The following is a 20,926-nucleotide window of genomic DNA, read 5'->3' as shown; positions in this document are numbered from 1 at the left end:
AGTGCATGCCTTTAGAGCAGGAGGGAGCACAACACTTTGCCATCAACACATCATATCATCAATGGCTACATACAGATTGTGGGAATTGTTATCCACAATACAGCCCCAAGGAGTTTACTGACTGTATTAGCTGTGCTACAACTGTACATGGAAGTACTTCCACCAAAGATACGGTCAAGCGACAAAGCCAGGTTAGGCTGGGTTCACACTACGGTTTGTCATTACGGTTCCCGTATACGACTGGGAGGAGGGGTGGGCGGTGCTTAATCGCGGCACCCGCACTCAGCCGTATAGGGAACCGTAGTTAATGTATTTCTATGAGCCGACCGGAGGCTGCGGTTCACTCCGGTCGGCTCATAGAAATACATTAACTATGGTTCCCTATACGGCTGAGTGCGGGTGCCGCGATTAAGCACCGCCCACCCCTCCTCCCAGCCGTATACGGGAACCGTAATGACAAACCGTAGTGTGAACCCAGCCTTATTGTGATACAGGGCTAGGGTAGCAGACAAACATTTGCCCCAGGGTAATGAAAGTATAGCTATGCTATGAGGTAAGATAATGTTGTATGTTTACCTCCAGAAGCGTCCCCTCTGCCCCTTAAGATGGCACCAACATTATAAATGGCACATGGTAATTAAGGAGATTGAAGTTACGGCTCTGTCTACAGTCCAGTGTAAACCATACGGTTAGAAAAACAAACAAACACACACATGTCCATCAGGTTCAACCAAGGAGGGAAGGAGATGGATGAGGGGAAGGGGTATGGGCAGATAATGCATATACATTATTGTAATTGTACCTGTCAAAATAGTTTTTATATAATGTAGATAATACCATTATATGTATATTTGTCATATACATTGAGTAAAAAATGTGTATATTTTTGTCCCTGCAGCTATTGAATGTGTGTCTCTATGAGGAGTCCAAATACAGGAAGTGAGGGTGGACAAGCAGGGCTGTGTACACTGAGGACAGGCAGGGCTGTGTACACTGAGGACAGGCAGGGCTCTGTACACTGAGGACAGGCAGGGCTCTGCACACTGAGGACAGGCAGGGCTCTGCACACTGAGGACAGGCAGGGCTCTGCACACTGAGGACAGGCCGGGCTCTGCACACTGAGGACAGGCCGGGCTCTGCACACTGAGGACAGGCCGGGCTCTGCACACTGAGGACAGGCCGGGCTCTGCACACTGAGGACAGGCCGGGCTCTGTACACTGAGGACAGGCCGGGCTCTGTGCACTGAGGACAGGCCGGGCTCTGTGCACTGAGGACAGGCCGGGCTCTGTGCACTGAGGACAGGCCGGGCTCTGTGCACTGAGGACAAGCCGGGCTCTGTGCACTGAGGACAAGCAGGGCTCTGTACACTGAGGACAAGCAGGGCTCTGTGCACTGAGGACAAGCAGGGCTCTGTGCACTGAGGACAAGCAGGGCTCTGTGCACTGAGGACAAGCAGGGCTCTGTACACTGAGGACAAGCAGGGCTCTGTACACTGAGGACAAGCAGGGCTCTGTACACTGAGGACAAGCAGGGCTCTGTACCCTGAGGACAGGCCGGGCTCTGTACACTGAGGACAAGCCGGGCTCTGTACACTGAGGACAAGCAGGGCTCTGTACACTGAGGACAAGCAGGGCTCTGTACACTGAGGACAAGCAGGGCTCTGTACACTGAGGACAAGCAGGGCTCTGTAGACTGAGGACAAGCAGGGCTCTGTACACTGAGGACAAGCAGGGCTCTGTACACTGAGGACAAGCAGGGCTCTGTACACTGAGGACAAGCAGGGCTCTGGGCACTGAGGACAAGCAGAGTTTGGTACATTGAGGCTCTATGACATGCCCCTGGCTCACACAGCAGGATGATTGACAAGCCCGGAGCCTGCACAGAGCCATGCTTATCCTGCCATCACTTCCTGTATTTCATCTCCCCACAGAGACACACAGGCAATAGCTGCAGGGACAGCATTTTTTTTCACCCAAAGATATTTTTTTGAATCTATATATATTACAAATATACATATAAAATAGTATTCTCTACATTGTATGAAATGTTTTTGTTAACGACAGGCACAGTTTTAATGTTATTTTCTTTTAAGAATATATCAAAGTCAGGTTTGAAAGCCCTTAATTGTTTTTGCTGTGTCCAGTTCCTGAGGTAGAACTGACCTAAATATAACATTTATAAGAGTTGTATCAAATGACTGACTCTGCTCTGCTACGTCTCTCCACTTTACAAATATTCATATCACGTTCATGCACTATATCCTACTATTGCTATGACCACTGTTCCTCCAGAATGTTCTGCCACATGCACTGTACGGTTATATATCGATAGGACGTTATACTATCCTGTACTGTATGTCATACAAAGCCATTCAAAGATGGTGCAGAGAAGTGAGCGGTGGGGGGATGGGAGCTCTATTGTGCAGCACGTACACTGACAGCAAGACATCACAGCTAGGAAAGTGCCTTGCTTCAGTGCTGGGGAGGATGGTCCTCCTGTCAAAAAGCCTATAGGACTACAAGTCCCTCGATATAAATAATGATGGACAGCAAAGCATGCGCACATAGACATGCCGGTGGCGTACCGTGTCCTCCATGAAGCGCGGTGCACACAGTATGCGTCTGCTCAGACGTAAGCAATGTTATCACATATCTGCAGTGATCGTCACTAATGGAATACAGTGTCAATGCGGGATATGAAAGGAAATTGTAATAAACCAGACTAGATGGAAAGACAGACATGAGAAAAACAGGTACAAAATTAGATTCAAACGAGAAAGATATTTATATATATCTATAATTATATTTAAGGCGGATCGCATCACACTGAGAGCCTCGATTTAATTTATGTGCCATGACGTATACATTTAACAGGGCATGAGGGATGCTATACAGTGGTATCCATCATCCAGCTGAAAGCTGGCAAGGTATCTAACAGATGCCTATAACAAATTCCATACAGTGGCATAAAACACCCATGGGGTGCGATTGTAAATGACGTATATGTCTAGGTATCCTTTAACTGAACTCTGCAGAATGGAATAGAATGGTCTGTAAGCTATGCCAGCCTTTCCTTTCTGCGGCATACCAGTCACATGGAGGCCAAAAGGGCACACTTCTGCCTCTGATGGGCTATGGAAGGGTTTCTCAACCAGGGTGCCTCCAGCTGTTGCAAAACTACAACTTCCAGCAGATAGAAATATAAAAGCATGATATGAAGAAATGTATATAGAGATGTATAGAAAGAGAGCAAGATGAGAGAGATACTGTAGATGATATAGATAGATAAATAGATATGAGATAGATGAATAAATAGATAGATATGAGATAGATAAATAGATAAATAGAGATAGATATGAGATAGATAGATAGATATGAGATAGATAAATAGAGATAGATATGAGATAGATAAATAGATAGATATGAGATAGATAAATAGATACATATGAGATAGATAAATAGATAGATATGAGATAGATAAATAGATAGATATGAGATAGATAGGACAGACCGGAGTCTTCATTCTAGATACTATTCTTAGTCTACCACGTTACTATTGACTTCAACCCAGACGCAGCAGTATGAGAATCTTTACGTGACAGGATACACACGGATCTGAGGACACGCATGATAATGACGCTGGTGAATGGATGGTTGCAGTGAATGGACCACTCACTCTCTGTGCTGTCAGTCATTCATCTTACTATCTGTACCACGTACAATAATGGCCGCACTACAGGGCCCAGCCAGGTCATTTACCCATCGGCGGACTGTCCAAAAAGTGACATTGGCGTTGCACGTACCTGTGCTCTTGTCTTTCGTTGCGGTTGTTATACTTCTCATTGTTGGTGGAGGTTTCACGTCTTGATTGATAGATATTTTCTTTTTCTTTTTTCTTTTCTCTCGCAGCAAATAAAAAATATATTTAGTCTTTTTTTTATTACAAAAAAAAATTATAATGATTTAAGAAAAAAAAAAAAAAAAAGACAGAGAGAACCTCGGGGAGCGGGGGAGGGGGTTCAGAAACAATCCACAAAACACTTGAAGGTAAGTCGGAAGAACCGCATTGATGAAGTTTCAGAACGTGGGAATGAAGCGTCAGCGAGCGGCCAGCTGCCTGGTAGAGCTGGTTCAGAGATGGAAAAGGAGGCTTTGTGTGCGAGCAATCTCCATCACACTCGCTGTCTCGAAAGCAACTGAGCCTTCTGTCGCCAAATAAAGAATTGAAATAGAGGAAGAAAAAAAAATCCTCCTGCCCTCCCATGTCTTGTGATTGGTCAGAGTCTCTACTGGAGAAACAGCATTAACACATGCACCTGCTTAGCAATGCGCTGCAAGCTCAGACACTTCTATCCATCGTCTACCCTTTAAATGCTGGAAATACAGTGCACAGGATGCACCAGGCAAATGTAGCAGAGCTGAATTTGTTATTTTACCTCCATTCGTCGCCCAACCCCCTCTATTTTTTTCCTGCTCAGCTACTGTGTTTCAGTGCATGCTGGGGGTTGCAGTCCTGCAACAGCTGGAAAACCACTGGTTGAGGAACATAACACCCTTTACGTGCCAAAGGCGTAGTGCATATTATTTACTAGGCAGGTGTAGCAGAACGGAATTTGTCGTTTTAACCTTCATTCTTCTGATAAGGGATCCCTATCTTGGATCCGGTGAAGAAGTCAGAAAGGTCTATGGAGAGAGAATAATATGCAATTCTGGGTAAAACCACACATATATCACCCTAGTAGGTTAGGTTCACACTGTGTTTCAAAGGACCGTCAGAGGTATATTATCTATCTATATATATGTAAAACTCAACGTGTGTGTGTGTGTGTATATGTATGTATGTTCCAGCATCACTTCCAAACGGCTAAAGATATTTACATGTTACTTATATGTCAACAACAAACATAGGATAGGTGATTTAACCCTTACTCACCCCCATTTGCCAGGGGCGGGGTTTATATTTAAAGTCCCATACAAGTCAATGGGAAATATATGTTACCGCATAACTTCCAAACGGCTGGAGATATTTCGATAATACTTGGTCACATGTTACTTATATATCCACTTAAAATATAGGATAGTTAATTTAACCCTTAACTACCCCCATTTGTGAGGGTTGGGGTTTTTGTTTAAAGTCCCATGCAAATCAATGGGAAATGTATGTTCCCACATAACTTCCGTACGGCTGGAGATATTTCAATAACTGGTACACATATTACAGGTCGGGATAGGAGGATGGGATAGGAGGACCGGGATAGGACGACGGGATAGGAGGACGGGATAGGAGGACCGGGATGGGAGGTCGGGATAGAAGGTCGGGATAGGAGGACTGGATAGGAGGTCGGGATAGGAGGTCAATATAGGAGGTCGGGATAGGAGGACGGGATAGGAGGTCGAGATAGGAGGACGGGATAGGAGGACGGGATAGGAGGTCGAGATAGGAGGATGGGATAGGAGGACGGGAAAGTAGGTCGGTATAGGAGGACGGGATAGATGGACTGTATAGGAGGACGGGATAGGAGGACGGAAAAGGAGGACGGGAAAGGACAACGGGAAAGGAGGTCGAGATATGAGGACGGGAAAGGAGAACGGGAAAAGAGGACGGGAAAGGAGGACGGGAAAGGAGGACGGGATAGGAGGACGGGAAAGGAGGTCGAGATAGGAGGACGGGAAAGGAGGTCAAGATATGAGGACGCGAAAGGAGGACGGGAAAGGAGGACGGGATAGGAGGACGGGATAGGAGGACGGGATAGGAGGACGGGAAAGGAGGTCTAGATAGGAGGTAGGGAAAGGAGGACGGGAAAGGAGGTTGAGATATGAGGACGGGAAAGGAGGACGGGATAGGAGGACGGGATAGGAGGTCGGGATAGGAGGTCGGGAAATGACAACAATATATGAGGACGGGATATGAAGTCAAAAGCTTCCTCCTTTGTTTATTTTCCTCCCCAACAAGGATTAGGAAGGAAAAACCAGGCAACGCCGGGTACTCAGCTAGTCTATAGATATATAAAACTCAATGTGTGTGTGTGCATGTGTGTATGTTCCAGCATCACATCCAAATGGCTGAAGATATTAACATGAAACTTGCCACACATGTTACTTATATGTCAACTACAAACATAGGATAGGTGATTTAACCCTTACTCACCCCTATTTGCCAGGGTTGGGTTTTTTATTTAAAGTCCTATACAAGTCTATGGGAAATATATGTTCCAGCATAACTTCCAAACGGTTGGAGATATTTCGATAATACTTGGTCACATGTTACTTATATGTCCACTTTAAATATAGGATAGTTAATTTAACCCTTAACTACCCCCATTTGTGAGGGTCAGGGTTTTTGTTTAAAGGTCCATTCAAATCTATGGGAAATGTATGTTCCCACATAACTTCCGTACGGCTGGAGATATTTCAATACTACCTGGTACACATATTACTTATATGTCAAATAAGATATGATAGTTAAATTAACCCTTACCTACACCCTTATATAAAAGATGGGTTTTTGTTTCAAGTCCCATGAAAGTATATGGGACATCCAGTACTTTACTCCACAAGCTCCGCTCTGCATCTCCTTGTGAATGTGTCACACCCTATCTCACAAAGATATGCCCACATTTTAAGCCCCACCCCTTTTATTCTCTACCCTTTTTGCGCATTGGTCTGACTTGCAAATCACGCCCAGTCCCACAAAGCCATGCCCCCTTCTATTTCCAGCTTCTTCAGTATCCAGCTTCTTCCAGCTTCTTCTTCCAGTATCTTCATTACAAATCAGTCCCACTTGAGGACAGGATATGAGGATGGGACATAAGGACGGGATGTTAGGTCGGGATAGGAGGTCGGGCTAGGAGGACGGGATAGGAGGACAGGATAGGAGGTCAGGATATGAGGTCGAGATAGGAGGGGATAGGAGGTAGAGATAGGAGGTTGGGATATGCGGACGGGATAGGAGGTTGAGATAGGAGGTTGGGATAGGAGGACGGGATATGAGGATGGGATATGAGGACGGAATATGAGGACGGAATATGAGGACGGGATAGGAGGTCGAGATATGAGGATGGGATATGAGGACCGGATATATGGTCAAGATAGGAGGACGGGATAGGAGGTCGAGATAGGAGGACGGGATATGAGGATGGGATACGAAGTTGAAATATGAGGTTGAGATATTGATTTTCCTCCCCAACAAAGATTAGGAAGGAAAAACCAGGCAATGTCGGGTACTCAGTTAGATATATATATATATATATATATATATATGTATACACACACACACTCAAGTATGCTAACTAGACATGAACGAATCGAATCTGACGAATCAGAATTCGTTACGGATTTCAGGAAAAATTCATTAAACTCCATTTAGTGTGGTCCAGGCTCCAGGGCATCTAAAATGGTGGATTCACATGTCAGTACATGGGGCAAGGAATCCTGGGAAGGCGGGAACAAGGGTAGGCAGGATGACCCTGAATCAAATGCAGCATGCAGCCTATCAGCAGCCAGTCACCCCTGTGATGTCACAGCCCTATATAATCGGCAGCCATATTGCGGCCTTCACTTCAGCCTTTCACTGCAGAGAGATAGATAGGGACAGACAGTGCTGTGTGTTGCACAGAAAAGCTTTTTTTCCAGCAGTGATTCACCTCCTAGTCAAGTCAGCGTTCTGTTGCACGAAGAGAGGGATGGAGAGCAGTGTGTGTTTCACAGAAAAGCATTCTTACTGCAGTGATTCACCTCCCAGTCACTGTCTACAGCGTTCTATTACAGAGGGACAGAGAGCAGTTTGTTGCACAGTTTGTTGCACAGAACAGCAGCCGTTTAGCTCAAGCACAAATCCTGCCTAGAAGCAATGATAGGGAAGGGAGTGAGACTGAGAAAGAAAGTGCAATTTGGGGTATAGTACACAGTGACTGTGTGCTGCAGCACTGGTGTGTACTGCTGGTGTTGTACACAAATACTTTTTTATGCGTACTGTAGCGCATTTGTCTCCCCTCATAAGTGCATACCACATGCGTACATCTAAGTGGTGTACTATGTTGTACCCATTAAAGTCTCAAGGGCCTAGATACTGTAAAAGATCAGCCTACAGTACTCATCGGCTGGTGTTGTACACAAATACTTTTTTAAGCGTAGTGGAGAATATTGTACTCCCCTCATTTACGCACTAAGTATGTCAGGCAGAGAAGTGCCAGGACGTGCACAGAGGAGTGGCAGAGGCCTAAATTCATCAGGCAGAGGTCGCTGCAAACTAGGGGCAAGGGCCAGTAATAGTCGCAGCGAGAGGCCTGAGCTCCCAGAATCAGCTAGCGGTCGTGTCTCGACTAGCAACCGATCTGCCGTCATCGATTGGTTAACACGGTCATCCACTTCATCACAAGTGACATCTGACACCCCCAGTCAACAGTCGGTAGGTTCCTCAGACACAACCCTCAGTTGGCATGGCCCGGGAGCAGTCCCTGTCCTCCCATTGCCTCTGTCCTATGCTGTTCCCTTCCCCACAGAAGTATCTTATGCTGTTGGTTCAGCTCCACAATTTAGTGAGGACGATCTAGAGGACAGTCAGCAGCTACTGCCCAGCCAAGAAGTGGAGGAGACATCCGCTGCTTCCTACGCTAGGCGGGAAAGTAGTGAGGAGGAGAGTGGTGTGGGAGGTGGTGTTGGAAACAAGTTGGTAGTATGGTTGGCAGTCAGCATGGTGACAGAAGTGGAAAATCTGGAGCCAAACATGCCAGGGGTAGACCACCTCCTTCGCAGGAGCCTACCTTCCTGGGAGGTAGTGAAACAGGGGTTCCTGGAGTCAGGGCCAGTTTTAGGCTTAGCGTGGCTCTAGGCAAAAACAAAAGTGGGGCCCCAAAATTCGTAATAGTGCACTAACCAGATTTGCACATTTTTGGTCACTTCAAATACCATAAAAAAAAATATCTAAAAAGCTATTGAAAAGTCCCATCAAAACAAAAATGGTACCGATAAAAAAAACTACAAATCACAGGGCAAAAAATGTCCCTCATACATCCCTATATACAGAAAAATAATTAGTTATAGGGATCAGAATAGTGCAATTTTATATTTTTGTATAGTTCCCCCACATTAGGTTGTAGTTCCTCCACATTAGGCTAGCAGGATAGCTCCCCCACATTAAGTTGGCAGTACAGTTCCCCCCACATTAGGTTGGCAGTATAGTTTCCCCCCACATTATGTTGGCAGTATAGTTCCCCACCACATTATGTTGGCAGTATAGCTCCCCACAGACATACAGCCTTCAGCCATATACAGTGTATGGCTAGAGGCTGTATGCCTGTGTACTGCCCCACTTCAGTGCTCTGTCCACCGCTCCGGGGTCACGATCTATAGGCCATAGCAGTAGGTCCCGGGCCTGGAGGAGTGGTGGTCGGAGCACCGAAGATAACGTGCTGGTAACTTACCATGCCGGCCAGCGCGCGTCCTCCTCGATGCTGCGATGCTCCGCTCCTCTGTTACTATGGGTGCACGCAAAGTAAACATGGGGCCGCAGAAAGGTAACCGGGACATCCTTGTGTTTTTCTGGACACAGGGATGTCCCGAATGTGGTGGGGCCCCCTGCGGGCTGCTCAGTGGCGGATCCCCCCCATGGATCCGACACTGAGCAGCCCGCAGGGGGCCCCCTGGGGGATGGAAGCCCTGGGCAATTGCCCGGATTGCCCTGCCCTAACGCCGGCCCTGCCTGGAGTTAGCGACAGTAGCAATCAGTGCGGACTGTTGGTGAGAAAATTAGCTACTCGGCGGTGTGGCTGTTTTTCATCAAGCATCTGGAGGAGGTTAACCTGGCCACATGCAAGATGTGTCAGCAGAAGGTGAAGCGTGGCCAGGGTCCCAATGTTGGCACCACAGCCCTGCGTCAACATATGAAGTGTCACCATAAAGTGGCCTGGGAGAACTGTGGCTTCGATGTCGTGGTCCAGCCTGCTGCATCACCCAGTGACATGCCACTCCCTGTTTCAGCCAGCCAAGGCTCCACCACCTCAGCTGAAAGGAGCTGTGTTATACCAATCTTCTGTTGATCCAGATGCTCCTGCTCCTCCTACTTCGAGCCAGTCATTACGCCAGCAATCCCTCGGCAAAGCCATGTCCAAGAGACAACAGTATGCGCCCATTCATCCAACGGAGCAGAAGCTGAATGTGCTCCTGTCCAAGTTGCTGGTGCTGCAGTCCCTCCCTTTTCAAGTGGTGGACTCTGCACCTTCAGAGAACTGATGGCTTGTTTTAAGCCGAGGTGGAGCTGTAACTACGGTCAGGGACAATACATGTCCTTTACAGCCCACTGGGTGAATGTGGTTCCTGCACAACAGCAGCAACTTGGACAGGTCACGCCGCTTCTGCCTCCACACTCTCAGGCCGTTGGTCTTGTGACAGTGTGCGACTCTGCCTCCTCATCCTCTACAGTGTCCTCAGCCTCCACTGCACGGACAAGTTTAAGTGCCCCTCCAGCATACCATGTGTGCAGGGCACGGAGGTGTCACACTGTTCTTCACATGGTTTGCCTTGACGGCAAGGAGGAACTGCTAAAAGTCATTCATCAAGAAATCGAATCATGGCTTACTCCACGAAAACTAAAAATGGGAACCATGTGACCGACAACGGCAAGAACATCTGGTCTGCGCTGCGACAAGGAAGCCTGAGACATGCACCCTGTATGGCACATGTGTTCAATCTGGTTGTCAAGCGGTTCCTGAAGTGCCCCCCCATCTGCAAGACATCCTAACAATGAGAAGGAAACTTTGCATGCACTTCAGCCACTAATACACCGCAAAGCACACCCTCCTTGAGCTGCAGCGTCAGAATACCTCCAACATAGTCTGACTTGTGACGTTTCCACACGTTGGAATTCCCCCTTCCATATGTTGGACCGACTATACGAACAGAGAAAAGCCATCATCGATTTCTTGATGATCCAAGCAGATAGGGGGACTCCCCTGTGTAACTTCAATGTCAACCAGTGGCAGCTCATACGTGACACCTGCCGTTTGCTCAGGCCCTTTGAGGAAGCCACATTATTAGTCAGTCGCCAGGAGATTACAGGACATCATTTAACATCATTCCACTACTTCATCAGCTACAACACATGTTGGAAACGATGGCTGGTCAGGGCACTGGAGACGTGGTGCCTACATCTCACGGCCACATGAGCCCTGTGGGGGCTGAACTGGAGGAGGGGAAGGGGCACAGTGGAGCACAGTTTAGGTTTCACGCGATGGGTGGTTTTTCTAGTCATCTGACAGGAGAGGAGGAGCAGAGCAGCTAGAGAAGCTAGAGGGTTATGAGAAGGGTGAGACACAGGACCCAGACACACCGTGGTAGTATGCAGTGGAGATGGAGGCATGGAGTCCATCGGAGTCACTTGCACAAATGGCACAATGCATGCTCACTTGCTTACATAGTGACCACCGAATTGTCACCATTCGCCAGAGGGATGACTTCTGGCTCTCCACCTTATTGGACCCTTGTTACCGTCACAAAATGGGGACCTTTTTCCCCCTGAGAGGGAGGACAAATTGATCTACTACAGAGACATCCTATGTAGTCAGTTGGCCGATGCCTATCTGCGCCATTGTCCATCCTCTCACAGGTCTGACTCGGGGGGGGGGGGGGGGGGGGCCCTCTGTGCTCACCTTCCACTGCACCTTCCCTGAGTCTACAGTCGCTGATGAGTAGTTTTCTTCACCCGCATAGTGAAGCAACTCATCAGCAGCAGGACCTGAACCAACAGGTGATGGCATACCTTGTCATGACCATGCCAACACACCTTGAAGATCCGCTGGACTTCTGGGCAGCCAAACTTGATTTGTGGCCGCAACTAGCAGAGTTTGCCCTGCCCAGCCAGTAGTGTGCCATCACAGCGGGTTTTTAGTGCGACGGGGGCATAGTAACCCCAAGGAGAACTCTGTCCACCAAAAATGTGGAGAGACTGACCTTTGTGAAGATGAATCAGGCATGGATCAGCCAGAATTTCTTCCCACTGCACCACTCTTTCACCAGGTCACTTTCAGGACTCCTCATTCTGCTGCTGCCACCACCTCCAGGCTGTCTCATTCTGCCACTATATGTTCTCCTCATGCTGATGCCAGCTTCTAGCTGTCTCATACTGTCACCATATGTTCTCCTCATGCTGCCGCCACCTCCACACTGTGTCATTCAGCCACTATATGTTCTCCTCATGCTGCCGCCACCTCCACGCAGTGTCAACTTAGAACCCTAATGAGTCCTTACTGAGTTGATCCAAAGGAAGGCAAAAAACCCTCATACTAGATGTAAAAATTCCTTCCCGACTCCAAATATGGCAGTCAGAATAAATCCCTGGATCAACGTTCTGTCCCTACAAATCTAGTATACATAACCAGAAAGGCTATTACGCTCCAAAAATGCATCCAGGCCCCTTTTGAACTCTTTTACAGAGTTTCCCAAGACCACCTCCTCTGCCAGAGTTCCATAGTCCCACAGCTCTTACAGTAAAGAACCCCCAACTGTGCGGCTGTAGAAACCTTCTTTCCTCTAAACGTAGAGGATGCCCCCTTGTTATAGATAAAATCCTGGGTATAAATAGCTCATGGGAGAGATCTCTGTACGGTCCCCTGATACAGTATATTTATACATAGTTATTAGGTCTCCCCTAAGCCTTCTTTTTCTAAACTAAATAACCCTAATTCTGATAATCTTTCTGGGTACTATAGTCCTCCCATTCCCAGTATTACCCTGGTTGCTCGTCTTTGAACCTTCTCCAGCTCCACTATATCTTTCTTGTACACTGGTGCCCAAAACTGTACACAGTATTCTATGTGTGGTCTGACTAGTGATTTGTACAGCGGTAGAATTATTTCCTTGTCGTGGGCATCTATGCCCCTATTGATGCTCCCCATGATTTTATTTGCCTTGGCAGCAGCTGCTCGACACTGGTCACTACAGCTAAATTTACTGTTAACTAAGACTCCTAAGTCCATTTCCACGTCAGTCGTCCCAAGTGTGCTCCCATTTAATACATAATCCCTGCCCGGATTTTTCCTCCCCATTTGCATTACCTTACATTTATCAGTGTTGAATCTCATCTGCCACTTCCCAGCCCAAACCTCCAACCTATCCAGATCCATTTGTAACAGTGCCCTGTCCTCTATTGTGTTTACCGCTTTACAGAGTTTAGTATCATCTACAAAGATTGCTACTTTACTATTCAACCCCTCTACAAGGTCATTAATAAATATATTAAATAGAACAGGACCCAAGACAGACCCCTGTGGTACCCCACTAGTAACAGTCACCCAATCAGAATAAGTACCATTAATAACCACCCTTTGTTTCCTATCACTGAGCCAGTTACTTACCCACTTGCACACATTCTCCCCCCAGCCCAATCCTTCTCATTTTATGCACCAATCTTTTATGTGGCACCGTATCAAATGCTTTGGAAAAATCCAGATATACGACATCCAGCGATTGCCCCTGGTCCAGTCTGGAGCTCACCTCCTCATAAAAGCTGATCAGGTTAGTGTGACAGGACCCTCATAAAGCCATGCTGATATGGAGTCATACATTTATTTTTATCAATATACTCCAAAATAGCATCTCTTCGAAAACCCTCAAACAATTTACATACAACGGAGGATAAACTAACAGGCACCACATTTGCCATGCGCCAGTCCTGGAGAAAAGTCTTTGTCTCTATAGAGTCCCTGAATATTAAAAATAGGAGTCTGTCTATTACATTAATTCCTTTAGAACACGGGGGTGAATGCCATCTGGACCTGGTGATTTGTCTGTTTTGATTTTTTGTAGGCGGCACTGTACTTCTTCCCGGATTAGACAGGTGACATGTACTGGGGAGTTTACCTTATCTCACTGAATTTCACCTGGCATTTCATTTTCCTCGGTAAGTACACTGGAGAAGAATTTGTTAAATATTTTTGCTTTTTCCTGATCCCCGTTTATAATTTCTTCTTTATCGTTTTTTTTTTAAAGGGCCAACACTTTCATTTTTAACCTTTTTGCTATTTATATAGTTAAACAACATTTTGGGGTTAGTTTCACTCTCTTTGGCAATAAGTCTTTCTGTCTCTATTTTTGCGGCTTTTATCTGTTTTTTACATATTCTACATTTTTCTCTATAGCTTTTTATTGCTTCTTCACGGTCGTCCTGTTTTAGTAGTTTATATGCTTTATTTTTGTCATTTATTGCCCCCTTAGCATTCTTATTCATCTATATTGTTTTTCTTTTATTTCTGACCCTTTTATTCCCATAAGGTACAAACATCTTACAGTGAGAATTTAGTCTCCCATTTAGTGTCAGCATTCTTGTTTCTGAGGACATTATCCCATTTTATATTGTTAAGGGCTTCTTAAAATAGCAGTATATGTTCAGAAAACGGATAAACCTCTTCAGGATGAAGGGCGTATGCATACGCCCTGCATCCTGATTCCTTAAGGACGTAGGGTGTATGGGTATGCCCGTGGGAATTCCGGTACCCAACGCTAGCCGGTCGGGGACCGGACCAGGATGACTGCTGATATCTATCAGCAGGCATCCTGTGCATATGCCCAGGGGGGTCCTGGGACCCCCCATGTCAGCAATCGCTGGAAATCTTCGGCAATTCAGAGTCATACGGGACTCCGGTGACCCAGAAAGTCAGGGGGATCGGGACTGTCCAAGACACCCCCGGTCCCCCTGAAGGGATAGGAGTTAGGTGGCAGGGGTGCCACCCCTTCTATCCCTGCTATACGTCAGTCAGAAGACTGGCCAATAGCAGATTGGGGGCGGGGGGTTAAAGTTAAGTTCCCCTGTTCTGCCCACCGACAGTAATCCGGGCAGAACGGGGGAACTGTAGCGTGATCGGCGGCGGTGGTGGAGGTCCCTTACCTTGCGACCGGGGGCGATGACGTGCGGCTCCCTGATGAAGACTACTGAAGCCGGGGAGTAGTTGCCTGGCAACATCTGGAGGGCTAAAGTTTGGAGACCACTATACAGTGGTCTCTAAACTGTAGCCCTCCAGATGTTGCAGAACTACAACTCCCAGCATGCCCAGACAGCCGTTTGGGATTTGTAGTTTTGCAAGACTTAGTGGGCTACAGTTTGGAGATCACTGTGCAGTGGTCTCTTAACTGTAGCCCTCCAGATGTTGCAATACTGCAAATCCCAGCATGCCCAAACAGCTGTCTCGGCATGCTGGGAGTTGTAGTTGCGTACCTCCAGCTGTTGCATAACTACATCTCCCAGCATGCCCTTCGGGGATCAGTACATGCTGGGAGTTGTAGTTTTCCAACAGCTGGAGGCACACTAGTTGGAACATACTGAGTCAGGTAACAGAACCTACCTGAAGGTTTTCCAACCAGTGTGCCTCCAGCTGTTGCAAAAGTACAACTCCCAGCATGCATGGTCTGTGTGCATACTGGGAGTTGTAGTTCTGCAACAGCTGGAGGTTTGCCCCCTCCCCCCCCCCATGTGAATGTACAGGGTACATTCCTATGGGTGGGTTTACAGTGGGTTACCTGCTTCAAGTATGAGCTGCGGCAAATTTTCTGCCGCAGCGCAAACTCCTAGCGGGAAACTCACCGTAAACCTCCACCTGTGTGATTGTACCCTAAAAACACTAACACATAATAAAGGGTAAAACACTACATATATACACCCCCTAACACTGTCCCCCCCAATAAGAATAAACAAACATATTGTACGGCAGTGTTTCCAAAACATCCTATTTGAGAATCACTGGCATAGACGATCCCTATGTCCACCCCTATGCAATCACTACTTTAGTCCTCAAATGCGCATGTCACTCTCTCACTTCTGAGCCCTGTCGGATTTCAAGGAAACAGTTTAGGGCCAAATATGGGGTATTTCCGTACTCGAGAGAAATAGAGTTACACATTTTGGGGGGGACAGTGACCCCTTATGAAAAGGAAAAGTTCGGGTCTACATCAGCCTGTTAGTGTTAAAAAATTAAAAATGTTACACTAACATGCTGGTGTTGCCCCATACTTTTTATTTTCACAATAGGTAAAAGGAAAGAAAGACCCCCAAAATTTGTAACGCAATTTCTCCTGAGTATGGAAATACCCCATATGTGAGCATAAAATGCTCTGTGGGCGCACAACAAGGCTCAGAAGTGAGAGCGTACCATGTACATTTGAGGCCTAAATTGGTGATTTGCACAGGGGTGGCTGTGCAAATCTTTTACAGCGGTTCTGACAAACGCAATAAAATACCCACATGTGACCCCATTTTGGAAACTACACCCCTCTCTGAAGGTAACAAGTTGTATAGTGAGCCTTAACACCCCACAGGTGTTTGACGAATTTTCGTTAAAGTTGGATGGGAAAATGAAAAAATTTTTTTTTTACTAAAATGCTGGTGTTACCCTACATTTTTCATTTTCACAAGGGAAACTAGGAAAAAAGCCCTCCACAATTTGTAACCCCATTTCTTCTGAGTAAGAAAATACCCCATATGTGGATGTTAAGTGCTCTGCGGGCGAACTATAATGCTCAGAAGAAAAGGAGCGCCAGAGAAAATTTGTCTGGAATTGAAGGCCATGTGTCTTAACAAAGCCTCCATAGTGCCAGAACAATGGAACCCCCCCCCCAAATGTGATGCCATTTTGGAAACTACACCCCTCACGGAATGTAATAAGGGGTGCAGTGAACATTTAAGCCCCACAGGTGTCTGACAGATTTTTGGAACAGTGGTCCATGAAAATGAAAAATGTAATTTTTCATTTGCACAGCCCACTGTTCCAAAGATCTGTCAAATGCCAGTGGGGTGTAAATACCCACTGCACCCCTTATTAAATTCTGTGAGGGGTGTAGTTTCCAAAATGGGGTCACATGTGGGTTGGGTCCACTGTTCTGGCACCACGGTGGGCTTTGTAAATGCATAAGGCCCCTGACTTCTATTCCAACCAAATTTTCTCTCCAAAAGCTCAAAGGTGCTCCTACTCTTCTGAGCATTGTAGTGCGCCAGCAGAGCACTTGATGTCCTTACATGGGGTATTTCCATACTCATAAGAAATGGTGTTACAAATAAATAAAACAAAAATTTATTTACACGTCCAAATTTAACTAAAAGTCGTCAAACACCTGTGGGGTGTTAATGCTCACTGTACCCCTTGTTACATTCCTTGAGGGGTGTAGTTTCCAAAATAGTATGCCATGTTTTTTTTTTTTTTTTTTTTGCTGTTCTGGCACCATAGGGGCTTCCTAAATGTGACATGCCACCAAAAACCAAATGTGACTCTATTCTGAGCATTGTAGTGAACCAGCAGAGCACTTGACGTCCACACATTGGGTATTTCCATACTCAGAAGAGATGGGGTTACACATTTTGGGGGACATTTTCTCCTATTACCCCTAGTAAAAATGTAATTTGGGGAAAACCCAGCATTTTAGTGAAAAAAAAAAAAAATTATTAATTTACACATCCAACTTTAACAAAAAATCGTCACACACCTGTGGGGTGTTAAGGCTCACTGGACCCCTTGTTACGTTCCCTGAGGGGTGTAGTTTCCAAAATAGTATGCCATGTGGGGGTTTTCTTGCTGTTCTGGCACCATAGGGGCTTCCTAAATGTGACATGCCCCCCAAAAACCATTTCAGAAAAACTCACTCTTCAAAATCCCATTGTCGCTCCTTCCCTTCTGAGCCCTTTAGTGCACCCACAGAGCACTTCACATACACATGAGATATTTCCTTACTCAAGAGAAATTGAATTACACATTTTAGGGTGATTTCTCTCCTTTCACCCCTTGTAAAAATTCAAAAACTGGGTCTACAAGAACATGAGTGTAAAAAATGATTGTGAATTTTCTCCTTCACTTTGCTGCTATTCCTGTGAAACACATAAAGGGTTAACACACTTACTGAATGTCATTTTGAATACTTTGAGGGGTGTAGTTTTTATAATGGGGTCATTTGTGGGGTATTTCTAATATGAAGGCCCCTCAAATCCACTTCAAAACTGAACTGGTCCCTGAAAAATTCTGATTTTGAAAATTTTTTGAAAAATTGGAAAATTGCTGCTGAACTTTGAAGCCCTCTGATGTCTTACAAAAGTAAAAACACATCAACTTTATGATGCAAACATAAAGAAGACATATTGTATATGTGAATCAATATATAATTTATTTGGGATGTCCATTTTCCTTATAAGCAGAGAGTTTTAAAGTAAAAAATAAAAATAAAGCTAAATTTTCAAATTTTTCATAACATTTTTGAATTTTTCACCAAGAAATGATGCAAGTATCGACAAAATTTTAACACTAACATAAAGTAGAATATGTCACGAAAAAACTATCTCGGAATCAGAATGGAAAGTAAAAGAATCCCAGAGTTATTAATGCTTAAAGTGACAGTGGTCAGATGTGCAAAAAAAAAAAAAAAAGAGTCCTTAAGGTGAAAAAGGGCTGAGTCCTTAAGTGGTTAAAAGAATGTTAAAATGTTAACGGTTTTGTTACATTAACCCCTAGAGTGGTGGCAAGGTAATTTTTAATGCTCTAGTGGTTTCTCCCCTCCATGGTGCACAGCTATTTCTCATTCTCTTCATTTAAGGGGGCAGGACCATAGCTAGTCTGCTTGGACATGCACATACACAGAACTTACTCCCTTCCTTGTCTAGCCAATTACAACACATCACATACTCCTCCTTGCTATGAAAGTGCTGGTGGAATGCAACCAACCAGATTGCTTCTTTTGTTTTTAAAGACCTAAAGAAGCAATCTGATCAGTTGCTATGAGCAACTGGTCAATTTTTCCTCTGCACATGTTTTGATAAATATCCCCAATTGAGCTGGGGGAAGCCTTGATTTACCTTTCCTTTAAAAAAAAAAATCAGTTTCACTGCTTTCTCATTCTGATCCTAAATGAATCCTTCTATTGAGCCATATAATGAAATGCAGTTACAGATAGTCACTACGGATGGCAAATGCACTGCTCTTTCGTGTCTGGACTGTGGTAAATCCTGGAAAATACTTATATGTTCTGAGGATTTTTCATACCATAATGGACATACAGGGTATCAAATGAGGCAACTGGAGTTCACCTTTAAGTATTTCAGAATAACTTGAGTTTGCTTCCTCGTGGTAAACCAATGTTTGGCATCTATATATATATATATATATATATATATATATATATATATGTGTACTTACCAAATATCAGTCCATCAGTCTTTTTTTTCTCTCTATTCATTCAGGACTTAATTCATTCCAAAATATTCCACATCCATTCCAGGCATAGTAATAGACTAATAAATTGTCATTTTTGCTCTTTCTTTAAATATATTTTGCAACTACGCTAAAATATATTGTTCACTCAGATAAGAAATGCAGTCATATTACTATAGTTTATTAAGGTAGTTACATCGTCATCCACAGGGAGTAGTATATTTTATGAGATCAATGGCATGACAACCCCTTTTTGTGAGATGAGAATGTGCTCTGACCAGTTGTGAATGACCTTCTCTCACTGGCAGCTCATATAAAGTGTAATATTAATTTGGCCTTTTTAACCTCAGCAGTCCATGATGGAGTACATTCCACTGGGCACCGAAACCATTCTGCAGGAATATTGGCCCATATGGATATGTTCTGAGCAGCCCATTCTACCTCATTCCAGAGATGTTCTATTTCATTTAGATATAAGGAATGTAAGGGCCAGAGACATAAAAAAAAATTAAATAAAATAAAAAAAACAACAACACTTATTTTCATGTTTCTAGAACAAATCTGTGGCATGGTGCATTGTTCTTCTGAAAGTTACCTTCTGCCATATGGATGGGTTAATCGATTTATGCTGCTCGCACTTAGTTCTGACCCTCCTATCAGCATGGTACTACAGAAATCTGGATTTATCTGAACAGGCAATGTTTCTCCACTGCAAAATGTTGGGCTCTTTTACCCACTGGAATCTTTTCTTGCTGTTTGCTTTAAAACATCAATGGCACTGGAAGTGGTGTCTGCTGTTATAGGCAGGGCTGCCATCAGAAATTTTGGGGCCCCTCACACAGCTCAAGGCCTGCACCCCCAGCTGAAAGGGGGGCATGCCGTACCCAGCACGGAGCACTGGCTGACACGCCCCTCCATGTACCCCATAGAGATACATGGAGGGGGTGTGCCGGCCACGGCTTCCTGCAGGGTACAGACGTGCAGGAGATCGGGGGGGGGGGGATCACAGCACTTATCCCCTAACGGTTATTTTTCACCAGACTACTCCTTTAACAGAGGGGCCTACCCAAACTATATGGAAGCAACTATTAACAGGGGGGCCTACCCAAGCTATATAGGGGGCTCCATATATTTTGGGTAGGCCCCTCTGTTAATAGTTGCCCCCATAGGTGTAGCTAGAAACCACAGGGCCCAATGCAAAAAATTACCTCGGGGCTCCCTACCCCTCCCCCCTGCCTGACCCTGAATATAATACTGCCACACACTGTACCCTGAATATAATACTGCCACACACTGTACCCTGAATATAATACTGCCACACACTGTACCCTGAATATAATACTGCCACACACTGTACCCTGAATATAATACTACCACACACTGTATCCACTGAATACAATACTGCCACACACTGTATCCACTGAATATAATACTGCCACACATGCATACACATCATATATACATATACACCCCGTCTTATCCTCTGTGTCCTCATCACCCCCATAACCACCCACCAAACCTCTCCTCACTACTATAACCCCCCTGCACCTCTCATCACCCTCATAACCCCCCTGCACCACTTATGACCCCCATAACACCCCCTGCACCTCTTATCACCCCCATAACACCCCCCCTGCATCTTTTATGACACCCATAACACCCCCCTGCATCTCTTATGACCCCCATAACACCCCCCCTGCATCTCTTATGACCCCCATAACACCCCCCTGCATCTCTTATGACCCCCATAA

General features: G+C 45.4%; 1 protein-coding gene and 1 long non-coding RNA gene across 2 annotated transcripts in view; one reads left to right on the top strand and one right to left on the bottom strand.

Moving 5' to 3' along the window:
• The window catches only part of LOC130275993 (sodium- and chloride-dependent creatine transporter 1-like), a 104,237-nt gene extending 100,035 nt beyond the window's left edge, over positions 1-4,202 (bottom strand). The window contains exon 1 of the mRNA XM_056524772.1: positions 3,804-4,202. Within this exon, the coding sequence (XP_056380747.1) occupies positions 3,804-3,843 (40 nt within the window). The 5' untranslated portion in view covers positions 3,844-4,202. The remainder of the gene's footprint in view (positions 1-3,803) is intronic.
• Positions 1-20,926, top strand: part of LOC130275996 (uncharacterized) — a 91,918-nt gene that overhangs the window by 55,251 nt on the left and 15,741 nt on the right. The gene's annotated exons all lie outside the window — the stretch shown is intronic.

Source organism: Hyla sarda, chromosome 6 (genome assembly GCF_029499605.1).
Source record: "Hyla sarda isolate aHylSar1 chromosome 6, aHylSar1.hap1, whole genome shotgun sequence".
Lineage (NCBI taxonomy): Eukaryota > Metazoa > Chordata > Amphibia > Anura > Hylidae > Hyla > Hyla sarda.
Note: the sequence above shows the minus strand (reverse complement) of the source record. Positions and strands in the feature narration are given on the sequence as shown.